The 27219-nt window shown below is 42.9% G+C and overlaps 1 protein-coding gene across 4 annotated transcripts in view; it reads left to right on the plus strand.

The window, feature by feature from the left end:
- LOC137047422 (zinc finger protein 850-like) overlaps positions 1–25950 on the plus strand; it is a 117434-nt gene extending 91484 nt beyond the window's left edge. Inside the window, exons 1-3 of one of the 4 annotated variants that reach the window (XM_067425080.1) lie at positions 9110–9131; positions 10712–10855; positions 23526–25950. In XM_067425080.1, coding sequence (XP_067281181.1) covers positions 10771–10855; positions 23526–25786 — 2346 coding nt within the window. In that variant the 5' untranslated portion in view covers positions 9110–9131; positions 10712–10770 and the 3' untranslated portion in view covers positions 25787–25950. Of the gene's footprint in view, positions 1–9109; positions 9132–9922; positions 10199–10711; positions 10856–23525 lie in introns of those variants that run through there. The other 3 variants (XM_067425097.1, XM_067425071.1, XM_067425089.1) reach the window with 3 other exon arrangements.
- The last annotated feature ends 1269 nt before the right edge of the window (positions 25951–27219 follow it).

Here is a 27219-nt window from a genome sequence, read left to right on the forward strand (position 1 = left end):
TGTCTGTCAGCGGAGCGCCATGTGCTAAAGCGCAAGAGGAGGTCACACTCCGAGTGGAGTGGGCCCTGACCCCAAGGGGACATGGACGTCCCTGCTGCTGGTAAGCCAAAACAATGGTGTCCACTACCAGTGAGACAGCCTTTGCTTTGAGAGAGCCTTCCCTTTCAGCTTCCCACCATAACAGACAAAGAGCTGGTCTGAGGTCCTGAAACACTGCGTACTGTCTACGTAAGCGCGAAGGGCACGTACTGGACAGAGCAATGCCAAGGCTGGGTCTGCCTCCTCCAAGGGCAGCGCTTGCAGGTTCACCACCTGGTCTCTGACTGGAGTGGTGGGAACCTTGGGCAAATATCCAGGCCGGGGTCTCAGGATCACGTGAGAGTCAGCCGGCCCGAATTCCAGGCACGCTTCGTCAACTGAAAATGCCTGCAGGTCCCCTACCCTCTTGATGGAGGCCAATGCGGTCAGGAGCGCTGTCTTCATAGACAAGAACTTAACATCTACTGACCGCAAAGGCTCAAATGGGGCCCTCTGCAGAGCACTTAGAACTACTGAGAGGTCCCAAGAGGGTACGAGAGGAGCACGAGAAGGATATAGTCTCCTCGCACCCCTCAGGAACCTGATGACCAGGTTGTGCTTACTTACCGTTTAACCGTCCAAGAGGTCATGATAAGCGGTGATAGCGGCCACATAAACCTTCAGGGTGGATGGAGACAGCCTTCGATCCAACCCTTCTTGGAGGAAGAGAGCACAGACCCGATCGGGCATTTCCAGGGGTCTTCTTGGCGAGAAGAGCACCAATTGACGAAGAGGTTCCACTTCAACGCATAGGCCTGTCTCGTGGACTCGGCCCGAACGGAAGTGATGGTAGCCACCACCGTAGGTGGTAGGGTACTCAAACCTGCCGCGTCCCGTCCAGGAGCCACACGTGGAGGAAGCGGGGAGGAGCTCGCCGAACTGAATCGCATAGCCGAGCTGGATGGTCCGTGCGGCCCAGCGGGACAGTCCCGGCAGCAGTAGCCACGTTCCCAGGGAGTGTACCAACGGGGACATGCGGAGCACCGGCGTACCCTCGGTGGGGCAGCGAGGCAGCGTTACCGGCCTGGACTCGGGTGGCGTAGCGGCCCGGTGTCGGGGCAGCGGTAACGGCTGCGCCCTGACAGAGGAGACCAGGGAAGGACTCGCGTTCCACTGGGGTCTGCTCTGAGAGGGGGCTGGCGACAGAGAGGGACGAGAGCGGCGTGGACCGGAGGCGGCGCACACTGCCGTCACCGGTCTCTGGGTGCTCAAGGATGGGTTAATCAGTTCTTTCTTACAAAGGGTGCTGCTGACCCGTGGGCCAGCAGCTGGACAAAGGATTCTCCCCCGGCCCTCCACCGGGGGAAGGGGCGGACCTGCCACCGACCCCTGAAAGAACTACCCATCCCAGAGCTGTCCACGTCCGGAGCGCCGCTGGCCTTTTTTTTTTTTTTTTGAAAGCTGCGTGGCTGGCGTGGACACAGTGGTCACCTACGCCGCGCTGGGCGGGATCGGTGGCGGCACGCCTTTCTCGAGGCAGTGTTACCGGCCCGGACTCGGGTGGCATAGCGGGCCCGGTGTCGGGGCACTGGTAACGACTGCGCCCTGACAGAGGTGACCAGGGAAGGACTCGCATTCCACAGGGGTCTGCTCTGTGAGGGGGCTCACTCGGAGATGGTAGATCGGGGTGTGGCAGAGGGGACTCTCTCTCTTTACCGAGATCATTGAGTCTCGACCACAACATCGCGATGGTCATGTTCCCACCAAAGGAAACACAGCACATCCACAAACACTGTCCGAATGTGCTGGGCCCAAACACGTCGAGCAGTGAATGCGTCCCAAAGACAGCAACAGATATCGACCGCACCCGGAAGTGCGCGGGCAACCCGTCTTGAAAAAGACGTGCCACACGCAAGCTCTTTTTGTGAGGAAGCTCTGCAGAGTGCCGAAGCGCCCAGGGAAAACACACACAGCTGTTGCAGATCACTGCAGCGGGCTCAATTGTCTCAAATAGAGACAATTACAAGACTTAAAAATGCCAAAAGCCCTGGTCCGGATGGTTATTCAAATGAATTATATAAAACATTCAGAGAAGTTATTTCCCCATTATTACTAAATGCATATCATGCGGCACTGGAGACTGGTATCTTGGCCCCCTCATGTAATGATGCAACAATAGTTGTTATACATAAGGAAGGAAAGGACCCAACATTATGTCAATCGTATAGACCCATTTCTTTATTGAATGGAGATCTTCGCATATTGACAACCATATTATCTCAACGATTAAATCAAGTAATCACCAATATAATAAATCCAGACCAAACTGGTTTTATTAAAGGGAGGTATTATGGTGACAATATACGTAGATTATTAAATATAGTTAATTACTCAATAATTAAAAGGGAAGAGACAGCAATTATCTCTTTGGATGCATATAAAGCATTTGATTGAGTGTCATGGCAGTTCCTATCTCATACCATGAAGAGATTTAATTTCGGACCCAACTTTCTAAAATGGATACAAACTCTGTACTCTAATCCACAAGCTTCAACCAGAGTTAATGGATATAAATCAGGGGCATTCAAATTAGAGCGAGGTTGTAGACAGGGCTGTGCACTATCCCCATTATTATTTGCCATAAGCATAGAGCCCCTAGCCCAGCTCATAAGAGAAAGTGATGTTATAAAAGGCATTGTCATAGGAGGAGAGGAGCATAAAATCTCGTTATATGCAGATGATGTCCTACTTTATTTATCAAACCCCCAGTCGACAATACCTCAACTTAAAAAAATTATTTCTGTGTTTGGACACTATTCAGGTTATAGGGTAAATATAGACAAAACTGAGGCTCTAAATATTGGAGGTCAAATTTATTTTTATTTATTTGTTATTATTTAGATTCTGTTAACTATTGTATATGCACCCCTATTGTCTATTATTGATGTATATTCGTTAAGACATGCTGGTTCTAATAAAAAATTAGTTTGAAAAAAAAAGAAAGAACTAAAAACCTTTCTTTTTAAACAAGCATTTTTTACTTTTTGTTAACTTTTTTTGTGTGTGTTCTTTCCGGTTTTTAATTTTGTTTTATTTGTTTTATGTGTAGCACTTTGGGATTGTTTTTAACTATGAAAAGGGCTTTACAAATAAAATATATTATTATTATTATTATAATCGTGATCCATTTCTAGCAGCTGCACCGTTGTCATCCGCCTGGGAGGGGACAAGCTGACGTTTGTTCACCCTTTCAAAATAGACTCCCTTTTAAGTGGTACTGTAAAATTGTTCCAAGGGAAATGTCTTGGGACAACACCACTTTTAAGGCGACTGATGGTTGTTTCGCCGGAGTAATCCTCCTTGGCAAAGTGTCTGCTACAGACGTAAGTGCTGCCTTTTCTCACAGAGAAATTCAGCCCTTCTTCTCTTCTAACAGCATGAATCCACAAATGTCTTGTTGCTTGATCAGACGGAAATGAGTGAAAAGACAGGTATGGTTGTTTTTGGGTACAACACAAACAACCCGGGACACAACAAAAACTCCTACTACTACGCTAAGCTACTACTACGGGAAGTGTCTTTGCACGTCCTTAACTAACTTCCGGTTAAAAATGCGGAACGGTGAAAAAGGTCTATTCCAAATATTAATTGCTTGATGATGACATGATTAATCCAAGATGGCTGACAGCGATAGCCATGTGCCAAAAGCATCAGGCATATCTGTGAAAAACTTTTATACAAGGAGGTCCATTGAGCTAAAAAATATTAGTATGTATAGTGAAGTAAGATAAATGTTAGTATTTTATAAACTCAAATTTAGAGTAAAATGTAGTTTTTAATGCACCAAAAACTAAATGTCCACGTATGTGGACGTCATGCAACAGTGGAGTCAAATTAAGTCTGATTTCTGTAACCTGCTATTATATCTGTTCTATTTTTGTCAAAGATGTTATGATTTGTCTTATATTGTAATAAAAGAGAAATTAAACAAATATATCAACATAAATAACCATTGAAAATGACATACTACTGCATTAAATGGCAACCTTACAAATACATACACAGACAAATTTGAATTTTGCACAGGTACAGGGACAGCACAGGTCAAGAACTCAGTCCAGAATAATAGAGAGTGACAGCAGTGATGAGGTAGCCTAGAAATCTAGACGCACCCTAGCGGCAGCAAATCTAATCTGCCCGCGAGTGTGGTCTAGCAACTCTCAATACCCTTCTGAGCTGTATTCCCCTAACTCTTGCCGGACCAATCACATTGTGTATAGAGTCAGTGGGCGGGGCCATAATGACGACGGCCGAGTTGCGTTTGCGTGCTTCCAGTAAACACAGAAACTGGCGAACGGCGGTCTGTCGAATCAGCTTTGACCGCGACTCTGGAAGACTTGGAGTTAAGCTTTTCTCTGAGAAAAGAACAAAGAGCGGCACTGAAGTCATTCTTAAAAAGGGAAGATGTGTTCGGAGTTTAGCCGACCGGATACGGCGAATGTTTAATCTGTCAACGAGCTCTGTTTCACCTTCATTGCTCTGGTTGGTTGTAGCGCTATCCTATCGCGTGCAGAGGGAGTTTGAAAGACAACCGTTTATCCGCCCCTCGGACTGAGCCCTGTCTATGGTGAGTTTCCAGACCAAACATCTTGATGTGGGTCTGGCTTGTCAGGCTAGTGATGTATATATATATGTGCATAAATGTAACTACTGGTATAGTTCCTACGATATGTGTTTTACTGTTGTTATTATTATATTATATATTCTTGTTTTTAATGACTGGGCTGATAAAAGATGAATTACAGTTAAAAGTTAGTAACCGTTACAATATTTCTTGTAAATATCAACTTAAACATTAATTTAATCAAATTAAATTAAATTAAATTGGTGGTATATATATATATATATTGATTCTGTAGTAATATTCTCATCAGTGTTCGGTCAGCTTTAACATTTGCCGACTTAAATCTGCATATTTGTGATATTAACCCCAGGGCGTTATTTAATTTTATAAAGGCCATTTTTATAAATCTTATTAAATGTATGCATCATCTTTCATGTTAAATTCTTACATTTGATTAATAAATTCAGTTATAATAGTAAAAACACAATTTTTACTATGTCTAATAGTTAAAGTGAGCATATAGCCTAACTGTCATCGCAACCTTGGCAACATAGGAAAAAAGGATATAAATGTGATAATTTTTTTATTTTTTAAATCGCGTTTGGCATTTAGTTATTTATTTCATTACGTCAAAAGACTTCGTGGTTCGGATGGATGCATCTCGCGGTCATTTATTCAAATGATTCATTCAAAACGCTGAATCATTTAGTAACAAAACACCGCGCTGAGTGTCTCTTTCTTTTGGAACTATTTTCGGTGAAATCATGGGTGAAATGGAACAAACAAGTTGTTTGGATCTAAAATGTAAGTAACTTAATATTAATTAGGCTACTTAACTAGGCTACACCATTCATGCTACACAATTCACGATTGCAAAGTCGACGTGTGTTATTAACAATATCATAGATCATAAATACCAACAACTACAAAAAGCTCAGTTTTACCCCAGTATGTTTCTTCTGTGAGTTTATATCGCTGCTCAATTGATTTGATTTCTCCACGAATGTCTCTCTCAAAGAGACAGGCAGCGCGAGCCTCAACGTGACTGGTTAACGTACCAGAGGCAGAGATACACTCATCAATCGCTGTTTATATTGAATATAATAAAAACAACCAAAAAATCTGAATCATTGTTGCGTTTCTGGTTATTTTTATATTTTATTTGTCCCAGACAAATAATGTCAGCCCTTGGCTTACCGTGCGTTCACACCGCCGCCGACGAGAGCGTCAAAATTCGCTCTTGCCGCCCTGACAACGACGCTGTTGAAAGCTCCGTGGACGCGCTGCCGCTCTGACGTAGATCGAATGTTTTTTCTTTTTTTAAACTGTATTTAAAGAGGCCGCAAATCAAACAAGCATGTTGATGGATAGACTGACCACAAGTAGGGTATAAATTAACTTCATGAAATCGTTTAAATGTGAAAGTAAGAATTAATTGCATACCCGCTGAACAACGAGCATTCTAGCGCCTATAATATAGTGTTGCGTGACTTCTTAAAAAATTACACATCACTATGAATGATCTTGTCATAAATGATAGGGAAACCCGTACAGCAATGATCAACCTCTCCTACAATTTGCTTGGGAACTAATGTGGTCGGAACCAAAGTTTACAGGCCTGCGTTATCTGGATTTCTCTCAAGCGGAGCACTTCTACATTCTGACTGGTTGCCACCAAGCCTGCAGTCTCCCTCTCATTTACTGAAGCTTTCGCGCCTCGATCGCCCCCCGGTGACCGGTCCCAGTATAGCCGCCCCTCTGTGTTTTCTAATGGACGCGAGGCAAACTAAATAATAAAATTACACTTCAAATATTTTTTCCCCAAAGTTAGTTTATGTCGCTGAAGGCAGTTATCATCACGATGATTTCATTTCAGATGTTCGTTTTAAAAGTAAGTTTAGTTTGAGTTAGTTATTTGATGCTATAAAAACGGGGGGTGTGACGTCATGATTGACAGCTGAGATCGACGTCTTCTCTGAGTGAACTTGTCACTGAGGCACTAACGGACTTTTTTCGAAATTTTTGGGAGCAGATTGGAGCTTTAGCTTTAATTTCTACATTTCCATAACTGTTTATTTCACACCAACATAATTAATTGTTCTGCATCTGCGAGAGTGTGGGCGGGCTTTTGATATTGCAGCTGTACTTCCTGCTCTACTTCCTGCGCTCTACTGCGCAACTCCGGTCCCGAAATCGCTACTGCGGAGACTTGGTCCCAAGATGTCCGCGCCGTGCAAGGCCGCCTAAAAGCTTTAAATCTGCCAAGCGGAAACAGATGACGTCGAGTCGTCCATATTTTTTTACGGTCTATGGTCTAGACGCTAGAAATGTTTCAAAATCCACGTGCTGCGATCCACAAATGCACAGGAAGCGATTCACAAATGAATGCAACTTATGCAAGGCAGAGTTGTGTTTTTGACATGTGTGGATTTTTTTGTTACTCACAAATGTCATTGTATATGTCAGTGCCGTACAGGCCGCCTAAAAGCTTCAAATCTGCCAAGCGGAAACGGATGATGTCGAGTCGTCCATATTTTTTTACGGCCTATGGTTGCCGCCTGCGGCCGCCGAACCGCGTCATAGCGCATTACCATAAAGTTGAGCTGCTTTCAACTCTCCTCGACGCGCAAATCGTCCAAGACGCGCCGCACCGCTCTCGCCGGAGCTCGCCGCCCGGCTCCCATTGAAAATGAATGACTTCCTGCCAGCTTGCTGCTCTTGCCGCCGGCGGTGTGAACGCACAGTTAGGCTACAGACAGCGCTGTATTCTCCTGACCAATGGTTTGTCTGTGTGTGTATTCAGAGGCAGTGAGCAACGGCCTTTCAATATAATAATAAATAACTACGTTAATGAGCGATAAAACAATTGTCGTCGTTAACTAATTAATGTGTTAATGCGATAATAATGAGCCCTAATATATATATATATATATATATATGTGTGTGTGTGTGTGTGTGTGTGTGTGTGTGTATATATAGCATAAACTACATAATAAAAAACACGATGTTCCATTTTGTCATCTGTGGCTTTATGTCCCATTTTACGCCTAAGTTGCATGGTGTCTGCAGTACCCCTGAAAATAAGGGAGAAATGAAGAGAGGAACACTGATGATGGCTTCTCGTCTGCATTTATACTACACATTTATTAATACTATTATAATCATCTTACAACTGTGCAGCATTTTACACATTATACACTCTAAAAACTTCTACTGTGATTTTTTTGGTGAAATTTTTTACACTAAAAGAATTGAGTACATTTTAAAATGAGATATAAAGCCACAGATGACAAAATTTAAAGCAGTGAAATCAATTACATACACCATATGAACAGAGTAAATGGAAATAAAATAATTAAGTAGATCTGAGTAACTGCATTGGTACATTATAAAAAATAACATTTCGTAGACATTTTTTGGAAATAAAAAAAAAACTATATTTATGAATAATAACTGTTTTTATTCATGAGTAATATTGACTTTTATTATATAACTTTAATATTAACTTCAATTTGCTCTAAACCTTTGTAAAATACTCCACACACCATAATATTACTCAATGTATATAACGTTACATATTGGCCTTTATTTTCGAGTAACGTTACAGCAATACATCTACTGTTTTGACATGTACAATACTGCCAACATTTAAACTCATGTAACAGACATTTTAAAAGTAAAAATGTAAAAGTAATTCAAGTGTATTCAACCGGTCTGTTATCCGTTTCCAGCGAATCAGCGCTGTTTCTCGAGCCTGAGATGACTTTGAACTGCAGACCGCCGTCCTCATTCGCCTCACTCCATAACCTGCCGATAAACAACAGCGCACAGTTAGGTGCCATGTGGCTCTTTAATAAATATACTACATTTATCTAATCTAGTTGCTCAAAAACAGTCTTCCATTTCAATAAATATTTATATTTCTTTAAATGTGAATTTTTAAAACGTTAAAAACTTATGCATCATATTAGGACTTAGTATCCTAATATTTTTAATGAATAATGATACTTATATAAGCACATACAAGTCAATATTAATGAATGCGAGCACATTTAATTTGGCCAATGAAACTTAAAATAGTGCTAAAATGGTGCTAAGACAAACTATTTTTTCCTTATTATGTACAGTAAGCTATATACTACATATGAATTGATACTAAATTAAGTTCGAAATAGACATTTCACATTTCAGTGCTCATACACACATGCACACACATAATTAAATATAAAATGTATAAATAATGTAAACAATAATGTATTCCCCTAGACAATACAGTTTTAACCTTTAGACAAAGTCTAACAGTATTTACTAGTTTCCTATGTACAGATCATCATTAAACAACATGAGTTTCTGTCATTTCGTTTATTATTTGTAAGTGTGTGCTCTTCTGTGAATGTAGACTCAGCAGTGTGTGAACGGGACTTTTATTTTGCTGTGGTGATGTGACGTCATAAGGCTGCGCCGCGCTGTGATATTCGCCTCAGCAAAGGTTTGTGTTTGTTTGTAGCGATAGAAAACATCTTCAAAGTTTTAATATTTCATATTAAACATCATAATGTTCACCTTGCTGACGTGAGCCCGTCTACGTGTGACTGCACTGGCTGATAAAAGGGGGATAATGTGTTTTACGAGGTTAAATTGTACTTTTAATAATGAATAAAGTGTTGTGTGTAAACTGCCTACTCTCCTGTTCCCCTCGGCTGTTCCACTGACACGTTTCCCCCTTTTATCCAGTAAAATCTGTCTGCAGAGCCAGTTTCACTACAGTACTTTTGCTGTCATTTTTAAATCTTGGCGACTGTTCTGTCCTTAAACTAATCTAATAATCTAACGGTTATTGTTGCTCCTGCCGTTTTTTGCATCTGTTTTAGGGTAGGGGTGGGTATGGGGGTTAAAAAAGCCTCCAACCACAAGAATATGATGCTAGTAGCACACAATAGGTTGCATTTTTCACTGATGAATTGTCCTTCCTACTGTTTTAATGGAAGGTGGGTCATTCCTGTTATACAGTGACTTTTCTGTCTATGATTTATTTACTCATATTTTCTATAAAATGAGTGACATATTTGTAAGAAATGGCTTAAATTATACTTTTAGATCCTCTTTGTCACTTAAACAGATAAGACATTAAAAACACTTTTGTATTTAACACACCTTTTATATAAACATCAAATGATAAATATCTCAAAATATTTTTAGATTATGTGATGAACTAAACTACACTCAAATCTCGTCCTGCAGGAGTGCAGGTCTCTAGACCAGGGATGGGGAGACTGGTGGCTGAAGCAGCTCCATGTCTGGGCTGTTGTTGGAGCATTGACCGGGGAAAGTGTTTTCTTATCGAAAAAACTCTATGGATCTATTTCTTTTTATTGTTTGTCGGCAGTTTTCTTTAAAAAACATGGAAGACGCGACTTCATTCTCTTCCGCCGAAGAAACTAAAGCCTCCGGAGGTCAGAATATGGTGCTGACATATTGTGCAGAATTGGGGCAGAGTTTGCGCAGTCGAGAGAGGGAGATAGAGCCGCGATATCAAAATCCTGCTCACACTCACAGGTGCAGAGCAATACATTACGTTGGTGTGGAATAAATATATTAAAATTATATATATATATATATATATATATATATATATATATATATATATATATATATATATATATAGCCTCGAGTACAGTTGGTGCTACAGATAGTAATGCCATAATATTAACAGTATTGGCAACGATATGCATCTGTTCATTCATTCTTGTCAAAGTTACCCGCTGAATTGACAACACACTGACGTCAGACGCTCGTCCGCTAACAAACCAATCAATGTTAGGATGCAGCCCACATAGATGATGACGACAGGACGCCAGTGCATCATGTATAGTTCTTTAGTGCGCTTCCATAACTGCAATGTGAAAGCAAACCAGAACTAACCAAACGGACACAATGTATCAAAACACAAACTTTGGTTTGGACATTGGTGCGGAGTTTCAGGTGTGAAAACGCCCTAAGACTGCGCTGATACTGAACTAGAGCTCTTTGAGACTCACTCTTTCTCTTTCTGTTAATTATCTTAAACAGGACAAACACACAGAAAAACCCCTGGAGAAGTGACAGATCCACGTGACACTACTATAAAGATGGCGTTTATTAAAGAGGAGAATGAAGACCTGAAGATTGAAAATGTGTTCAGTTTGAAACATGAAGAAACTGAGGAACAAACAGGTTGGTTTCATTCTCAAAGTTTCATTCTCAACTCATTTTTCCAATCTTTATTCAGATGATCATTATCCAGCTCTACAGAAATGAGTTGATTTTTTGAATGTCGTCAATCCTGCTGGCTGGAGTAAACGTGTCATTCGTCAAGTCTACTCGCTCACAGATTGTCTCATGATAACAAGCAAAGCTTATGCACGATGTAAATAAGAGTTTGCTGTGCCGTTATTGATTATAGAGGGAGTTTCTGTTGATCGCACCATAACGGCTACACTGCTCGCTTTGTCGTTTAAACTACATTCCCAATGTGAAGAAAGGTTTTGATCATGCTTTTCCACGTATAACATAAAACATCTATTTTATTTCAGTTTCGGAGGACTAATCAATGTTACGGTGTGATGTGACCGTTCTTAAAGCGGAATTTATCAGACTATAGAAAAAACATATAACATGCTTTAAAAACAATACATCTAGCGGTTATTTAATATAATCAGGTATTTATTCATTTATATTTATATTAAACGGATTATCTCTTCATCCGGCTCCTGTTAGTGGGTGGGATATATTAGGCAGCAAGTGAACATTTTGTCCTCAAAGTTGATGTGTTAGAAGCAGGAAAAATGGGCAAGCGTAAGGATTTGACGAGTTTGGGGCCAAATATAAATGGGTTACTAAAGTTAACACATTAATGTGGACTTTTTAACACAACCTCTAACTATAAAAGATTATTGAAAAAGATGGATTAGAATAAAATATGTACACTTATCGTGAAATCACTGAAGCATTCAATACTGTTCTGTTAGAGGTAACAGTAAGACTCAAGACCAGTCGTGAAGAAGAAATTTAGTGAAGAATAGTTTGCAGTCTCATCAGCAGAAACCAGCTTCAAGTCTCTTCAAATCTCACAAAGAGTTCGTAGCCCGCGCTCCCTCTCTCCCCGTCTGACGTACATACCATTTCTCAACTGTTATGCTGTTATTAAGGTCTATCCACGTCATTACTGCAAGGTGGATGATTCTGATTGGCTCAGAGAAAATGAACAGTCATGGTAAATTTCACAGAATTAGGCCGTAGTGACCTTCCAGACCTGGAGCAGGTGCCAGCTTGCCCAGAACAAAAAGCTCACCCATCTCTTAGGATGCCTGTAATCCACCTCCCACACTGATCTATAACACAGAATATTGCGCACATACACAGATACACAGTCTCTCCAAGGTTGGAGCTGATCCAGTTCTAACTAGAATATTCTCCAAAAAATATTGACAACGTGCTTTCTCTCAAGCATATATACAGCATACTCTATGGGACTGACAGGAAGAACGAAAGACTCGAAACCGAACTTGAAAGAACTAATCTTTTCTGTTTCCGTTACTGACAGAAGAGCGAAAGACTCATATGTTGCGTAATGAGCATGCGCGGTCAACACAAAATGAACAAATCTCTCTCTGAGACAACTCTGTAGTCCCGAGTCATATTAAAGATTTGTTCAAAATGAACGAATTGTTCATGAACGACACATCACTACTGCCAGTCCAGGCAGAGACAGGGAGAGCTTAGGAAAGATTTCTGAGGAAGTGTTAAAGTACCGAGTTGTTGAGAGCGCTGTGCGTGGGCAAATTTAATTTGTTTGTATCTAAGAACTCTGAATAAACACAAATTAACTTTGCAACGTTATTTCTCTCACAAAATTCTTTCACCGCAGCTAACACCGCAAAGAAACACGACATTGACATGAATACAGTGAGAGCTTCTGTTGAGAGCTTCTGTTACCGTATTTCCTCAAATAAAAGCCTGTAGTCAATTAAACGCCGGGCCTCTGATAGTGGCGGGGGCCTGGTCAGCACGAACAAATAAAGGCCGGTCTCAAATAAAGGCGGGGGGTAAAATGAGTGGATTATCTCCTAAATGCCGTTCATTTAATGCGAAACCATCCTGATGCCACGCGCCCGATGCGAGTCATGCCAGTGCGACACACACTAATCCTGGTCTCTTCTATAGTTAACCTAAACACTTTACAGGGATTGCTTTGTAAATTAAATTGAGAATATTTAACGGATGCATGTGCCATTTTAAATAGGATACTGTAGTACCGATGTCTGTGAAAATACCGTGTCACCAGGCAGGCTACAAATGTCGATCTTCACAATGCGTGCGTCTCAATCTGCTCCGTCAGTAGTCAGGGCACTGATCAGGGATCAGCCCATTGACTTACCGGTATGTCCTGATCAGTGCCCTGACTACTGAACTAGAGAGCTGATTAAGACGCCCCTAATATTAGCCTCTCGTCCCTTTTATGTCTTAAGGGTGTCGCACCCAAGCCTCGAAGCTCAGCTCCGCGCAGCGCCGCGTCTCAAGCCTTATTTATACTTTCGTCTGTCTCCGCGAGCCTCCGCTGACTGCGTATGCTCCTCCGCAAACGGACGAGGCGTTTATACTTCACACGCTCGCCGTTGTGCTATTCTTTGAAACGACAGAGTGCGATTCGGAGTAATTGTTCTATAAACCAACGCGCCAAGAAGAAGTGGGCTAACGTGCACAGCTGATAATATTTATTTGAGTACATTTCACCAAAAACCACACTACAAAAGAATCGTGCATATGATGCGCATTGCCGACTAGGATTCGTAGGTTACGCGCCGGCATCATGAGCAGACAGCGTGCCAGAATCCAGTTCTCTTTTGCGCTTGAAAAACTATAATAACACAGAAAGAATTATGCCAAAATATCAGTTTTGTCGAGTATTCACATATCAAATAACGTCTTAAACAAACTTAAGAGTTGTGAGGAAAAAAAAGGGCGCGTGAGACAGCGCGGTAGATCTTAAAGCGACAGCAGCCAGTGATTAATGTTATTCACTCACTGCTCTTGACTAAAGAACTTTTGTAGCTTTAATAAGGATTAATCTATATTTAATTTATAATTTATGCAGTGCGCACTGTTTGATAACTTTGTTCAATTTCCATAGCCTATTTGTACCTGAGACAGCAAGGACAGGTTAATATGACATGGGTTTATGAGAGGATTCTTGTTAAGTTTAAAGCCTAATAAATGTAAAATAAAAAAATAAAATAAAAGTTTTCAGTTACTCTGTAAACTTGAATGGCTATAATCAATGTTTAAAATTGGTGGGAAAATATTTCATAGAGACATCTGTTTCATTGATATGCCATTGAACACATATACAGTCTTAGTTTTTTTCTTTATTTATTTTGTTATTTACTGTAAAATGATTGCATCATAAAATAATGATTAATTTTACTGTATGTGCCTTTAGGGGTGGGCCGGGGATGGCAGGGGTTGGTGGCAATATAAGTTTCTGGATATTTGCCACGGGGTGAGGGCTTCGATTATTCATTCTTTTTTGACCATAAATGTGTTTGCATCCCTGATTTCAGAACATTAATCATAGAAAACACTTTAAATCAAATATTATACAACTCGTAAACAACATACATCAAATATTATACAACTCATATCTGTCAAGTACTGTAAAAACTACGGTCATATAGATCAATCTACTAATGAACTCGAAAATTTCAAAGAAATAATCACCACAGCTTAATATGATATAGTTTGATATTTGAAGCACTTTGGACAGGTATACATGGTCTGTTTTGAGATAATCTCCCTTTCCATTTTTTTGTTAAACATGTCTTCTTTCCCACCTGTCATCTTGGAAAATTCATTGTCCACCTGCAGTGCATAAAACAGAAACAACACAATATTAATATGAACTAATTATGAAACTACCTTTATGTAAAGTGTTCGGCAGCTTTGTTAAAAATGTATTACCAAGGCTGGCATGTCTATGAAGACGAGATAAACAATATAATAACAACACCATATTATAATGTCGTAATCGTGTAAGAGCCATGATGAGAAAATAATAATAGTTTAATAATAGTTGAACACAACAATGAGATATTTTGATGTCAAAAGCTTTCTATTTTTTTTTAATTCATCAAAGAATCCTGAAAAACTGAACAATCTCCAGATGCAAACACACAGATGTTCCTGACACATTTAAAGGCGTTTTACTCACACACACCTGATTGGCAGAACAAACTAAACACTGTCATTGCTAAGCGTTTATATCTCACTGGACATAGACATGCCTGGGGAAAACACAGTGTCCCGCAACGCACGAACATCACGACGACATTGCTCTATTTTTTTGTGTGTGTGTCTACATTTAAATAATGAACTTGAGTATACAATCCCTTAGTCAGTTGTTAGATCAGCATAGCAGTCAATAAACGGTTCAAGGAAAGTCACATACAGGACATTTAGGCCCAATATACAGCACGTCAGGGCTAATATGGGACAGTTGGTATTTCAGAGTGGGCTATGTGGGAAAACAGATGGGAGAACGTGCTTAACTCTGAAAGGCAGTGGCCCTCCAGCAGGACTTGACATTAAGCATGTCCATGAAGTAAATGGTTCATTCACCGAGTAAAAAACTTTTTTCCGGACAAGCAAATTTGATTTTTATTTAATTGTGTGTGTGTTTGTGTGTGTGTGTGTTGTAAATATAATTTATTCTGAAGCAATATTCCTACCAATGTTCGGTCAGCTTTGACACACACACACACACACACACACACATATATATATATATATATATATATATATATATATATATATATATATATATATATATATATATATATATATATATATATATCACAAATATGCAGATTTAAATATTTCCCCTTAATCTTATTAAATATAGGCTATGCTTCAGGTTTAATTTTATATTGTTAAATTTGATAAATACATTAAATTAAAATAAGACACTATAAGGGCTTTTACCAATCAAATGAAATAAGTTACACTGAAAAATAACAACTATGTTAAATAATGTTTAGAGATTTGTAGTTTTGAATAGACAAAAAAGCAATGTTGGAAAGAAATTTTTAAACATGAAACTAAACCTTAAACAAAGACAAAACTGAAATCACTACATGAAATGAAACGTGGTTAGAAGAAAACGTCTCGGTTACGTATGTAACCCTCGTTCCCTGAAGAAGGGAACGGAGATGTACGTCAGAACTGAACCGACGAATGGGATCTTACTTTAGAGACCAATCCTACTTCGAGCATCTAACAACGAGCCAATGAAATTTGGCATGCGATCACGCATTCCACGCTCCGCCCCGCAGCGCGGGTATAAAACAGGAAGTGGAATGATAGATCAGCGCTTTTCCTGCTGAGGAGCCGAAAGGTGACCGGACTCCCAGCGGAAGCACAGCACCTGGCGACGAGACGTACGTCTCCGTTCCCTCCTTCAGGGAACGAGGGTTACATACGTAACCGAGACGTTCCCTTTCAGTCGGTCACGTTCGACGTACGTCAGAACTGAACCGACGAATGGGATCCCTATGGAAAACGCCAGGATGCTGGCCCTTCCAGCGTCCTGCTTGAGCGCACTGCACCGTCTAGTATGGTACGGAAGTCAGGGCTCCAAGCAGGGAGTACAGTCACTGCTGTTTCTGCAAGACCCACTCAGAATGACTATTGGATAACGCTGGGAAAGCGTGCCTACCTCGAGAGAGAGAGGGTACGCTGCGGGGCCACGTCCTTCAGGGAAGGAGAGGTGGCAGAATACACATAAGGACTAACCTGGCAGGGTAGTGCAACATATGGCAGTCTCTGGGGTGGTTCCAGCCTGATTGAGGGGGGAAAGAACACGCCCAGAGACGACAGAGCGGGCTCTGTCGAGGGAAAGACACGGGGCTAGCCCGAAGGGTAGCTGGTACCGTGGAAGAATACACATATGGGGTTGCCGTGAGGGAACCGCTACATATGGGACCCAGCCTACAGCCACGTTTCACAAGCATACGGGTGCAGGCCTGGCATCAGACGGTCCGCAACGTCTGACACCGGAGGGGTGACGGAGGAACTCGACAGGGTTAGCCGGTTTCCCGGGGAACACAACTGGAGACAATAGACGCACGTATCCGGCCCAGAGGGCGGGAGTGGCGTTTCGCAAGCCGACACTTAGAACGGGCACTTAACGCTCCTGGCCACTGGGGGCGAGGATGCGGGAAGATACCGGCTCTACACGTAAGCTATAGAATCTAGCAAACATGTTAGGTGTCGCCCAGCCCGCAGCTCTACATATGTCTGTCAGCGAGGCGCCTTGAGCCAGCGCCCAGGAAGAAGCAACACTCTGAGTGGAGTGAGCTCTTACACCGAACGGGCAAGGCACGTCTTGGGACTGGTAGGCCAAGACTATAGCATCCACTATCCAGTGGGCTAACCTCTGCTTGGAGACAGCCTTTCCCTTCTGCTGGCCTCCGTAACAGACGAAGAGTTGCTCTGAGGTCCGAAGGCTTTGGGTCCGGTCAACGTAAGCGCGAAGGGCGCGGACCGGACACAGCAAAGCCAGGGCTGGGTCTGCCTCCTCCGAAGGCAGCGCTTGCAGGTTCACCACCTGATCCCGGAAGGGAGTGGTAGGAACCTTGGGCACATATCCGGGCCGGGGTCTCAGGACAACGTGAGAGTTACCTGGCCCGAACTCTAGGCACGATTCGTTGACCGAAAGTGCATGCAGGTCCCCTACCCTCTTGATCGAGGCCAATGCCGTCAGGAGCACTGTCTTCATTGACAAGATCTTAAGCTCACAAGACGCCAAAGGCTCGAAGGGAGGGCTCTGAAGTGCTCTGAGCACTAGAGCTAAGTCCCAAGAGGGTATCGAGGATGGACGAGGAGGATTTAGTCTCCTCGCACCTCTGAGGAACCTGACGATTAGGTCGTGCTTCCCCACGGACTTACCTTCTACTACATCATGGTACGCCGCTATTGCTGCAGCATATACCTTGAGGGTGGAGGGAGACAGCCTTCTCTCCAACCCATCTTGCAGGAAGGAAAGCACGACACTGATCGAACACCTTCGGGGGTCTTCCCGGCGGGAAGCGCACCACTCAACGAACAGGTTCCACTTCAGAGCATAGAGGCGCCTCGTAGAGGGGGCTCTAGCTGAAGCGATGGTGTCTACGACAGCTTGTGGTAGTCCATCTAGAAAATCCGCGTCCCGTCCAGGGACCAGACATGAAGATTCCAGAGGTCTGGACGCCGGTGCCATAGCGTGCCCCGTCCCTGAGAAAGAAGGTCCTTCCTCAGGGGAATCGGACAAGGAGGGGCTGTCGCGAGGAGTGTGAGTTCTGGGAACCAGGTCCGGTTGGGCCAATACGACGCAACTAACAAGACCTGCTCCTCGTCCTCCCTGACCTTGCACAGAATCTGTGCAAGAAGGCTCACTGGGGGAAACGCATACTTGCGTAGGTCCCGGGGCCAGCTGTGCGCCAGTGCATCTGTGCCGAGGGTACCCCCGGTCAGGGAATAGTACCACTGGCAATGGGTCGAGTCTGGAGAGGCAAACAGGTCGACCTGTGCGGCTCCGAACTGGTCCCATATCAGCTGGACCGCCTGGGGGTGGAGTGGCCACTCTCCCGGAGGTGTCGGCTGACGAGAGAGCTCGTCGGCTGTCTGGTTCAGCACACCAGGGACATGAATGGCCCGAAGCGACCTCAGCTGCTTCTGACTCCACAGGAGGAGGTGGCGGGCGAGTTGGAGCAGACGACGGGAGCGTAGACCACCCTGACGGTTGATGTACGCAAACGGCCGTGGTGCTGTCCGTACGGACCAGTACATGCTTGCCACGCAGCGGCCCCTTGAGGCGGCGGAGTGCCAGATGTACTGCCAGTAACTCGAGGCAATTGATATGCCAATTGCGGCCCCGTCCACAGACCAGCAACTGCATGCCCGTTGTACGTGGCCCCCCCAGCCTGTGGTGGAGGCATCCGTGAATAGCACAGCATGCCTGGACACTTGTTCTAGGGGCACCCCGGCCCGGAGAAACGAAGTGTTGGACCACGGGCTGAAGGTTTGGCGGCAGTAAGGAGTCACTGGGACCCGGTACTGACCGCTCTGCCACGCCCACCTCGGGACTCGGCCATTGAGCCAGCGTTGAAGCGGTCTCATATGAAGCAATCCGAGCGGCGTGACCGCGGCTGCAGATGCCATATGCCCCAGGAGCCTCTGAAAGAATTTCAGTGGGACCGCTGTCCTGCTCTTGAACATATTCAAGCAGTTCAACACCGACTGGACTCGCTCCTCGGTGAGGCGCGCAGTCCGGTTGACCGAGTCCAGCTCCATTCCGAGATAAGAGATCCTCTGTGTGGGACAGAGTTTGCTCTTCTCTCGGTTGACCCGAAGGCCCAACTGGCTGAGGTGACTGAGCACCAGGTCCCTGTGTTCGCACAACTGGTCCTTCGACTGGGCTAGGATCAGCCAATCGTCGAGGTAGTTGAGAATCCAAACGCCGCGTTCTCTGAGCGGAAAAATGGCTGCCTCCGCGACCTTCGTAAAGACGCGGGGCGACAGGGACAGCCCGAAGGGCAGGACCTTGTACTGATATGCTTTCCCATCGAACGCAAAGCGTAGGAACGGTCTGTGTCGAGGGAGAATAGACACATCCTGGGGACGGATGCATTGGAAAATGGGTTTCTGCGTCAACATCCTGAACGGGAGCTTTTGCAGGGCCCGATTCAGAACTCGCAGGTCCAGGATTGGTCGTAACCCACCCCCTTTCTTGGGCACAATGAAGTAGGAGCTGTAGAACCCCGTCTTCATATCGGCTGGAGGAACCGGCTCGATCGCGTCCTTCGCCAGTAGGACCTCGATCTCTGACCTCAAGACCTTAGCATCGCTGCTTCGCACGGAGGTGAAGAGGATGCCCTTGTACTTGGGCGGCCGGCGCGCGAACTGAATCGCGTAGCCGAGTCTGATGGTACGGATGAGCCAGCGAAACGGCCTGGGGAGACCTAGCCAGGCCCCCAGAGACCGTACAAGCGGGACCAACGGCACCACAGACGTGCCCGGGGTGGGGCAGCGAAGCGGAGTACTCTGGCCCGACTCGGGAGGCCCGGAGGCGGCCCGAAGTGTTGCCTGAGCACTCCTGGTTTGGACAGAGAGTGGGTGAGAAGGCCCGGAGGCGTCCTCTGCTGCCCACTGCCCGGAGGCAGGGAAGTGAAGCACTCAGCCCCGACCCGGAAGGCCCGTGGGTGGCCCGGAGTGTTGACTGAGTGCTCACGAGAGAGGCAGTGTGTGGGTGAGAAGGCCCGGGGGCGTCCTCGAGGCCCACACAGCTGCCCCCTGGCGACGGGAGGGTAGGAAAGGAGTGACAAGGCCCGTGGCCGTCGCACACTGCCAACCTGAGTTGCCAACACAAAAGAGTGTTGCTGCTCTTTTTAAAGATGTCTTTCAATGTAAGCAAGTGTCATTTGGTGAATATTTGTCTCTAGAATATCTGGGTATTGTGTTAAAAGGTGCTCCATGCATCCTGCTTATCATTGTTTGCAGGCCTCCAAAGTACTCTCCAGCCTTTATTGAGGAATTTACAGAACTGTTATCAATAATTTCCTCAGAGTTTTGCTATTGCTGGGGATTTTAACATTCACATAGACAATATTGAATCCAGTACAACAAAATAGCTCATGACTGTTCTTAACACTTTTGATTTGACACAGCATGTAAATGGACCCACACACAATCGTGGACACACTCTAGATTTACTTATCAGTAAGGGTCTAAACATTTCATCGATTGTTATTAAGGATGTGGCACTGTCTGATCATTTCTGTATTTTCTTTGACATATCAATCTCTCCTGCCATTGAAGCTAGACCTGTCTCTGTCAAAAAGAGATGCTTAAATGAGAACACTAATGTGCTGTTTATGAAGGCTTTAACTATAACATCAAGCATATCTGCAGACTCTGTTGATTTTCTCCTTGACTCCTTTAACTCAAAAGTTAAGAGTGTAATTGATGATATTGCTCCTCTGAAAGTCAGGAAAAAGAGTGGCAAACAAAAGGCACCATGGAGAAATTCAACAGCAGTTCAAATAATGAAAAGACAATGCAGAAAATCTGAACGAAAGTGGCGGAAGACAAAACTTGTAGTCCATTATAACATCTATAAAGACAGCCTTCATGCTTTCAATGTTGAACAAGGCAAAGCTAGACAGACCTTCTTCTCAAATATTATAAACTAACACATAAACACGCGCACTCTTTTTGCTACTGTAGACAGACTAACAAACCCCCCAAATCACATTCCCAGAGAAATGCTCTCAGACAGCAAATGCAGCGTGTTTGCTTACTTCTCAGGGAAAATCAAAAATATCAGACAGGCAATCAGCACATCCTTGAGTTGCTCTGGGGTCAGACAGTTCAGACCAAAACCTCAGAAAATTACTATGTCTGATTTCGAAACAATTGACGGGAAAATTTTAGAAGACACAGTACAGCATCTTAAAACATCAACCTGCGCCCTTGACGCACTCCCCACTTCTTTTTTCAAAAGTGTGTTTAACTGTTTAGAAGCAGATCTCCTAGAACTCCTCACTTCTATGGGACTTTTCCAACCTCCCTTAAAACTGCAATAGTTAAGCCTTTTCTGAAAAAAAAAGAAATCTGGATAACTCCATACTGAGCAACTACAGACCAATCTCAAATCTCCCCTTCATAGGCACAATCATTGAAAAAGTTGTTTTCAATCAACTAAACATATTCTTAAACTCAAATGGATTCTTTGACAATTTTCAATCTGGTTTCCGACCGCATCACAGCACAGAGACAGCGCTCATAAAGATTATAAATGATATTAGCTTAAATACTGATATAGGCAAAACATCAATTCTGGTTCTACTCGACCTCAGTGCTGCATTCGACACTGTTGACCACAACATACTTCTTGACAGGCTGGAAAACTGGGTCGAGCTTTCTGGAATGGTCCTCAGATGGTTCAGATCATACTTAGAAAGGAGAGGTTATTATGTGAGTATAGGTGACCATAAGTCTGAGTGGACATCCATGACATGCGGAGTCCCACAAGTGTCAATTCTAGCACCACTCCTGTTTAACCTGTATATGCTGCCACTGAGCCAAATAATGAAAAAGAACAGAATTGCTTACCAGAGCTATGCTGACGACACCCAGCTCTACTTAGCACTATTACCTAATGACTACAGCCCCATTGACTCCCTGTGCAAATGCATTGATGAAGTTAACAACTGGATGTGCCAAAACTATCTTCAGTTAAACAAAGGCAAAACTGAAATCACTACATTTGGAAACAAAGATGAAATTCTCAAGGTGAACGCATATCTTGAGGCTAAAGGCCTGATAACAAAAAATCAAGTCAGGAATCTTGGTGGGATTTTGGAGTCAGACCTGAGTTTCAGTAGTCATGTTAAAGCAATAACTAAATCAGCATATTATCATCTGAAAAATATTCCAAGAATTAGATGCTTTGTTTCCAGGCAAGACTTAGAGAAACTAGTGCATGCGTTCATCACCAGTAGGGTGGACTATTGTAATGGCCTTCTCACCGGCCTTCCCAAAAAGACCATTAGACAGCTGCAGCTCATACAGAACACTGCTGCCAGGATTGTGAGCAGAACCAGAAAATATGACCGTATCACACCAGTCCTCAGGTCTTTACACTGGCTTCCAGTTACATCTAGGATAGATTTTAAAGTACTACTACTTATTTATACATCTCTCAATGACCTAGGGCCTCAATACATTGCAGATATGCTGATTAAATACAAACCCAACAGATCACTCAGATCAGCAGGATCAAATTCGTTAGAAATACCAAGAGTTCACTCAAAGCAAGGAGAGTCTGCTTTTAGCTATTATGCCAGCCGTAGTTGGAACCAGCTTCCTGAACAGATCAGATGTGCTCCAACAGTAGCCACATTCAAATCCAGACTCAAAACACATCTGTTTAGCTGTGCATTTACTGAATGAGCACTGTGCCATTGTACATCCGACTGATTGCTCCTTTTCTATGCATCATTTTTTAAATTCTTTTTATAACTGTTTTAGCTTACCTGTTCTTTTCTTTGGTTATCATTTTATTATTTTTAATTCTCTTTACATTGCATTCTTTTTCTTATGCATTTTTTTATCCATATTTTAATTCCTTTCTATGTAAAGCACTTTGAATTGCCATTGTGTATGAAATGTGCTATATAAATAAACTTGCCTTGCCTGAACCTCCAGCAGGTGGCCGTCTTAATGAGTGAGTCATTGAGTCGTTCATTCAAATGATTCATTCAAACGCTGTGAATCGTTCAGTAACACTTTTTGCTGTGGGACGCGTTACGGTTCTGCAAATGACCGACTTTCGCTGTTAAAATAGAACAAAACACTCAATATTGCATCTAAAATGTAAGTGACGTTAAGTGAATGTTAGTGAATGTTAATTAATTGTTTATGGAGCTGTCATATGAAAGCAGTGTCATTTTTAGTTGTGATGGTATTCAGGAAACAGCTTAAACGCTCTAGTGTTGTACGTTCATTTCTTCTCGAGAGGCTGCAGGAGCGTCAACAGCGTCCCCACTTACACTAAATTAATGCACAATCATTCTTGCATTTTGGTGATTCGCTAGTTATTTTTTGTTTTAATCAGGCTCTTGTCCGTCTGGCAAGAAAAATTCTCTTTCACTTGTCCCTTCAAAAAACCCACTTGTCCCGGACAAGTGTTAATGTCGAGCCCTGCCCATTCCTGATCCCTAGGATTGGCTATATTATATAACATACTACCTTATACCCTGCTACCGATGCTTTAAATGTCTAAATTGTTCTATGTATGTTTTTCCCTTAGATCAAATGGCATTGAAAGAGGAAAGTCATGAACTTAATAAAAAGGAAGAAGAGAAAGACCTTTATGATAAACATGATTTCATGACTGGAGAAAAATCGATACAGGCTAAAAAGACTTCCTCACAAAAAAGAGCTCAAAAGACAGGAACTAAAAGATATTTCACCTGCCAACAGTGTGGAAGGAAGTTCACTGGAAAAGGAAGCCTTATAATCCACATGAGAATTCACACTGGAGAGAAGCCTTACACTTGCCAACAGTGTGGAAAGAGTTTTACACATAAAACAAGCCTTAAAAGTCACATGAGAGTTCACACTGGAGAGAAGCCATACACTTGCCAACAGTGTGGAAAGAGTTTCAGTGAAAAAATAAACTTTATAGCCCACATGAGAATTCACACTGGAGAGAGCTTATTCACCTGCCAACTGTGTGGAAAGAGTTTCACACATAAAGGAACCCTTGAAGTCCACATGCGAGTTCACTCTGGAGAGAAGCCTTACATCTGCCAACAGTGTGGAAAGAGTTTCAAACATAAAGGAACCCTTGAAGTCCACATGCGAGTTCACTCTGGAGAGAAGCCTTACATCTGCCAACAGTGTGGAAAGAGTTTCAAACATAAAGGAACGCTTGAAGTCCACATGAGAGTTCACACTGGAGAGAAGCCTTACACCTGCCAACAGTGTGGAAAGAGTTTCAGTGAAAAAGGAACCCTTGACAGGCACATTAGAGTTCACACTGGAGAAAAACCTTACACCTGCCAACAGTGTGGAAAGAGTTTCAAACAAAAATTAAGCCTTGACAGGCACATTAGAGTTCACACTGGAGAGAAACCTTACACCTGCCAACACTGTGGAAAGAGTTTCAAACAAAAAAGAAGCCTAGACAGTCACATGAGAGCTTACACTGGAGAGAAACCTTACACCTGCCAACAGTGTGGAAAGCGTTTCACTGATAAAGGAACCCTTAAAGTTCACATGAGAGTTCACACTGGAGAGAAACCGTACACCTGCCAACAGTGTGGAAAGTGTTTCACTGATAAAAAAACCCTTAAAGTTCACATGAGAGTTCACACTGGAGAGAAACCTTACACCTGCCAACAGTGTGGAAAGTGTTTCAGACATAAAATAAGCCTTGACAGTCACATGAGAGTCCACACTGGAGAGAAAGCTTACACCTGCCAACAGTGTGGAAAGTATTTCACTTATAAAGGAAACCTTAATGTTCACATCAGAGTTCACACTGGAGAGAAACCTTACACATGCCAACAGTGTGGAAAGTGTTTCAGACATAAAATAAGCCTCAACAGGCACATTAGAGTTCACACTGGAAAGATACCTTACACCTGCCAACAGTGTGGAAAGAGTTTCAAACATAAAATAACCCTTGCCAGTCACATGAAAGTTCACATTGGAGAGAAACCTTACACCTGCCAACAGTGTGGAAAGAGTTTCAAACATAAAATAACCCTTGACAGTCACATGAAAGTTCACATTGGAGAGAAACCTTACACCTGCCAACAGTGTGGAAAGTGTTTCAAACATAAAATAACCCTTGACAGTCACATGAAAGTTCACATTGGAATGAAACCTTACATCTGCCAACAGTGTGGAAAGTGTTTCTGTGAAAAAGGAGCCCTTGACAGGCACATGAAAGTTCACACTGGAGAGAAACCTTACAGCTGCCAAGAGTGTGGAAAGAGTTTCAAATATAAAAGAAACCTTGACAGGCACATGAGAGTTCACACTGGAGAGAAACCTTACACCTGCCAACAGTGTGGAAAGAGTTTCAAACATAAAATAAGCCTTGACAGTCACATGAGAGTTCACACTGGAGAGAAACCTTACACCTGCCAACAGTGTGGAAAGTTTTTCACTGATAAAGGAACCCTTGACAGGCACATGAGAGTTCACACTGGAGAGAAACCTTACACCTGTCAACAGTGCGGAAAGTGTTTCACTTATAAAGGAAACCTTAAAGTTCACATGAGAGTTCACACTGGAGAGAAATCTTACACATGCCAACAGTGTGGAAAGAGTTTCAGACATAAAATAAGCCTCGACAGGCACATGAGAGTTCATTCTGAAGAGAAACCTTACACCTGCCAACAGTGTGGAAAGAGTTTCAAACATAAAGGAAACCTTGACAGTCACATGAAAGTTCACATTGAAGCGAGCCCATTCGCCTGCCAACATTGTGTAAAGTGTTTCACACATAAAAGAAACCTTGACAGTCACATGAGAGTTCACGCTGTAGTAGGGGTGTAACACTACATGGACGCGAAAATCACGGTTTGGTATGTACTTCGGTTTTAAAGTCACGGTTCGGTAAATTTTCGGTACAGTAAGGGAATGAAATGCAAACATTAAACTGCAGGATGTTTATTACTGTGGCAAGCAGCGAGGCAGGGGACCATGAGAGCGGGCTGGTGATGAGTGCCAACTGCGCGCCACACCAGTCTCCTCTCGCGGCCGAGTGACGGGAGCATAAAAGGAGAAGCGACGACAGTGGAAGATGAGAGGACCAGGCCTGGAATTTATGTTTACATTTTGTTGTGTGTGTGCGGGCAGTCGTCCGTGAGGGGCTGCCCGCGTTACTTTCGTTTTGTTTATTTATTTAATTAAAAAAATGTAAACAAAACAACAAATGTTGTTCAGGCCTGGTCCTCTCTCGTCTTCCAGTGTCATAGCTCCTCCTTTATGCTCCCGCCGCGAGAGGAGACTGGTGCGGCACTCATTAGCACTCATCACCGGCCCGCTCTCACGGTCCCTCGCCTCGCTGCTTGCCACAATTACTATAAACTTATTTTTAACAATTTGTTTACACACTTTTTGAAACATTTTCTAATAAAATATAATCTATATCAAATAAAAATAAAAAAGAAATAAAATACTGCTGCAAAGTTATCCACTAAAGGAAATACTCTCAGTCTCAAACCAATATCACATAATAAAATATAATGAAAAATATAAATAAATCACTGATTACAGTCAGTGCAGCTTGTAACTATGATTACCAATCCCAGCTTGTAGGCCTGCTCATATTTAAAATATATATAACTTTTCCACAGTCTAAAGTGCAGCATGAACAGCTCCAGGCTGAAGGCCTGCTCAGATTCATTCAACTTTCATGTTTTTTGACAATTTTTTTTACTTGTCAACAGAAATGGCAAATCTGCTGGCAGTAACAATGTCTCCAGCTGTAGAAAATACCCTCTCGCTAGGGACTGAGGTAGCAGGTACAGCAAGGCCATGTCCACACTAATACGTTTTAATTTGAAACCGTATATTTTTCTCTCTGTTTTGGCCTTCCGTCCACACTGAGACAGCGTTTTAAGTAGGGGTGTAACGATTCGTTTAACAACGATTCGATTCATATCACGATTTGAGGTTGTCGAGACGATTTAAGGACGATATTGGTTCATTTAGAAAGATATGATCCGAAACGATTCAGTGACTTGAAATCAATTCAGTAACTTTTTAGCCAAAAATTTAAATCAGTGTGACTGTTTTATTTCAACCGAATCGAAATGTTGTTAAAACGAATTGTTACACCCCTAGTTGTAAGTCAATGAAACTGTATCGTTTTGAAAACGCCGTCTTCGCGTTGTAGTGTGGACTGTGAAAATGGAGGCTTTTTAATACAGGATGATATTAATAATAATAATGACGCATTTTTAGCCATGTAATGCAGTCATATG

This window comes from Pseudorasbora parva, chromosome 2 (genome assembly GCF_024679245.1).
Source record: "Pseudorasbora parva isolate DD20220531a chromosome 2, ASM2467924v1, whole genome shotgun sequence".
Classification (NCBI taxonomy): domain Eukaryota; kingdom Metazoa; phylum Chordata; class Actinopteri; order Cypriniformes; family Gobionidae; genus Pseudorasbora; species Pseudorasbora parva.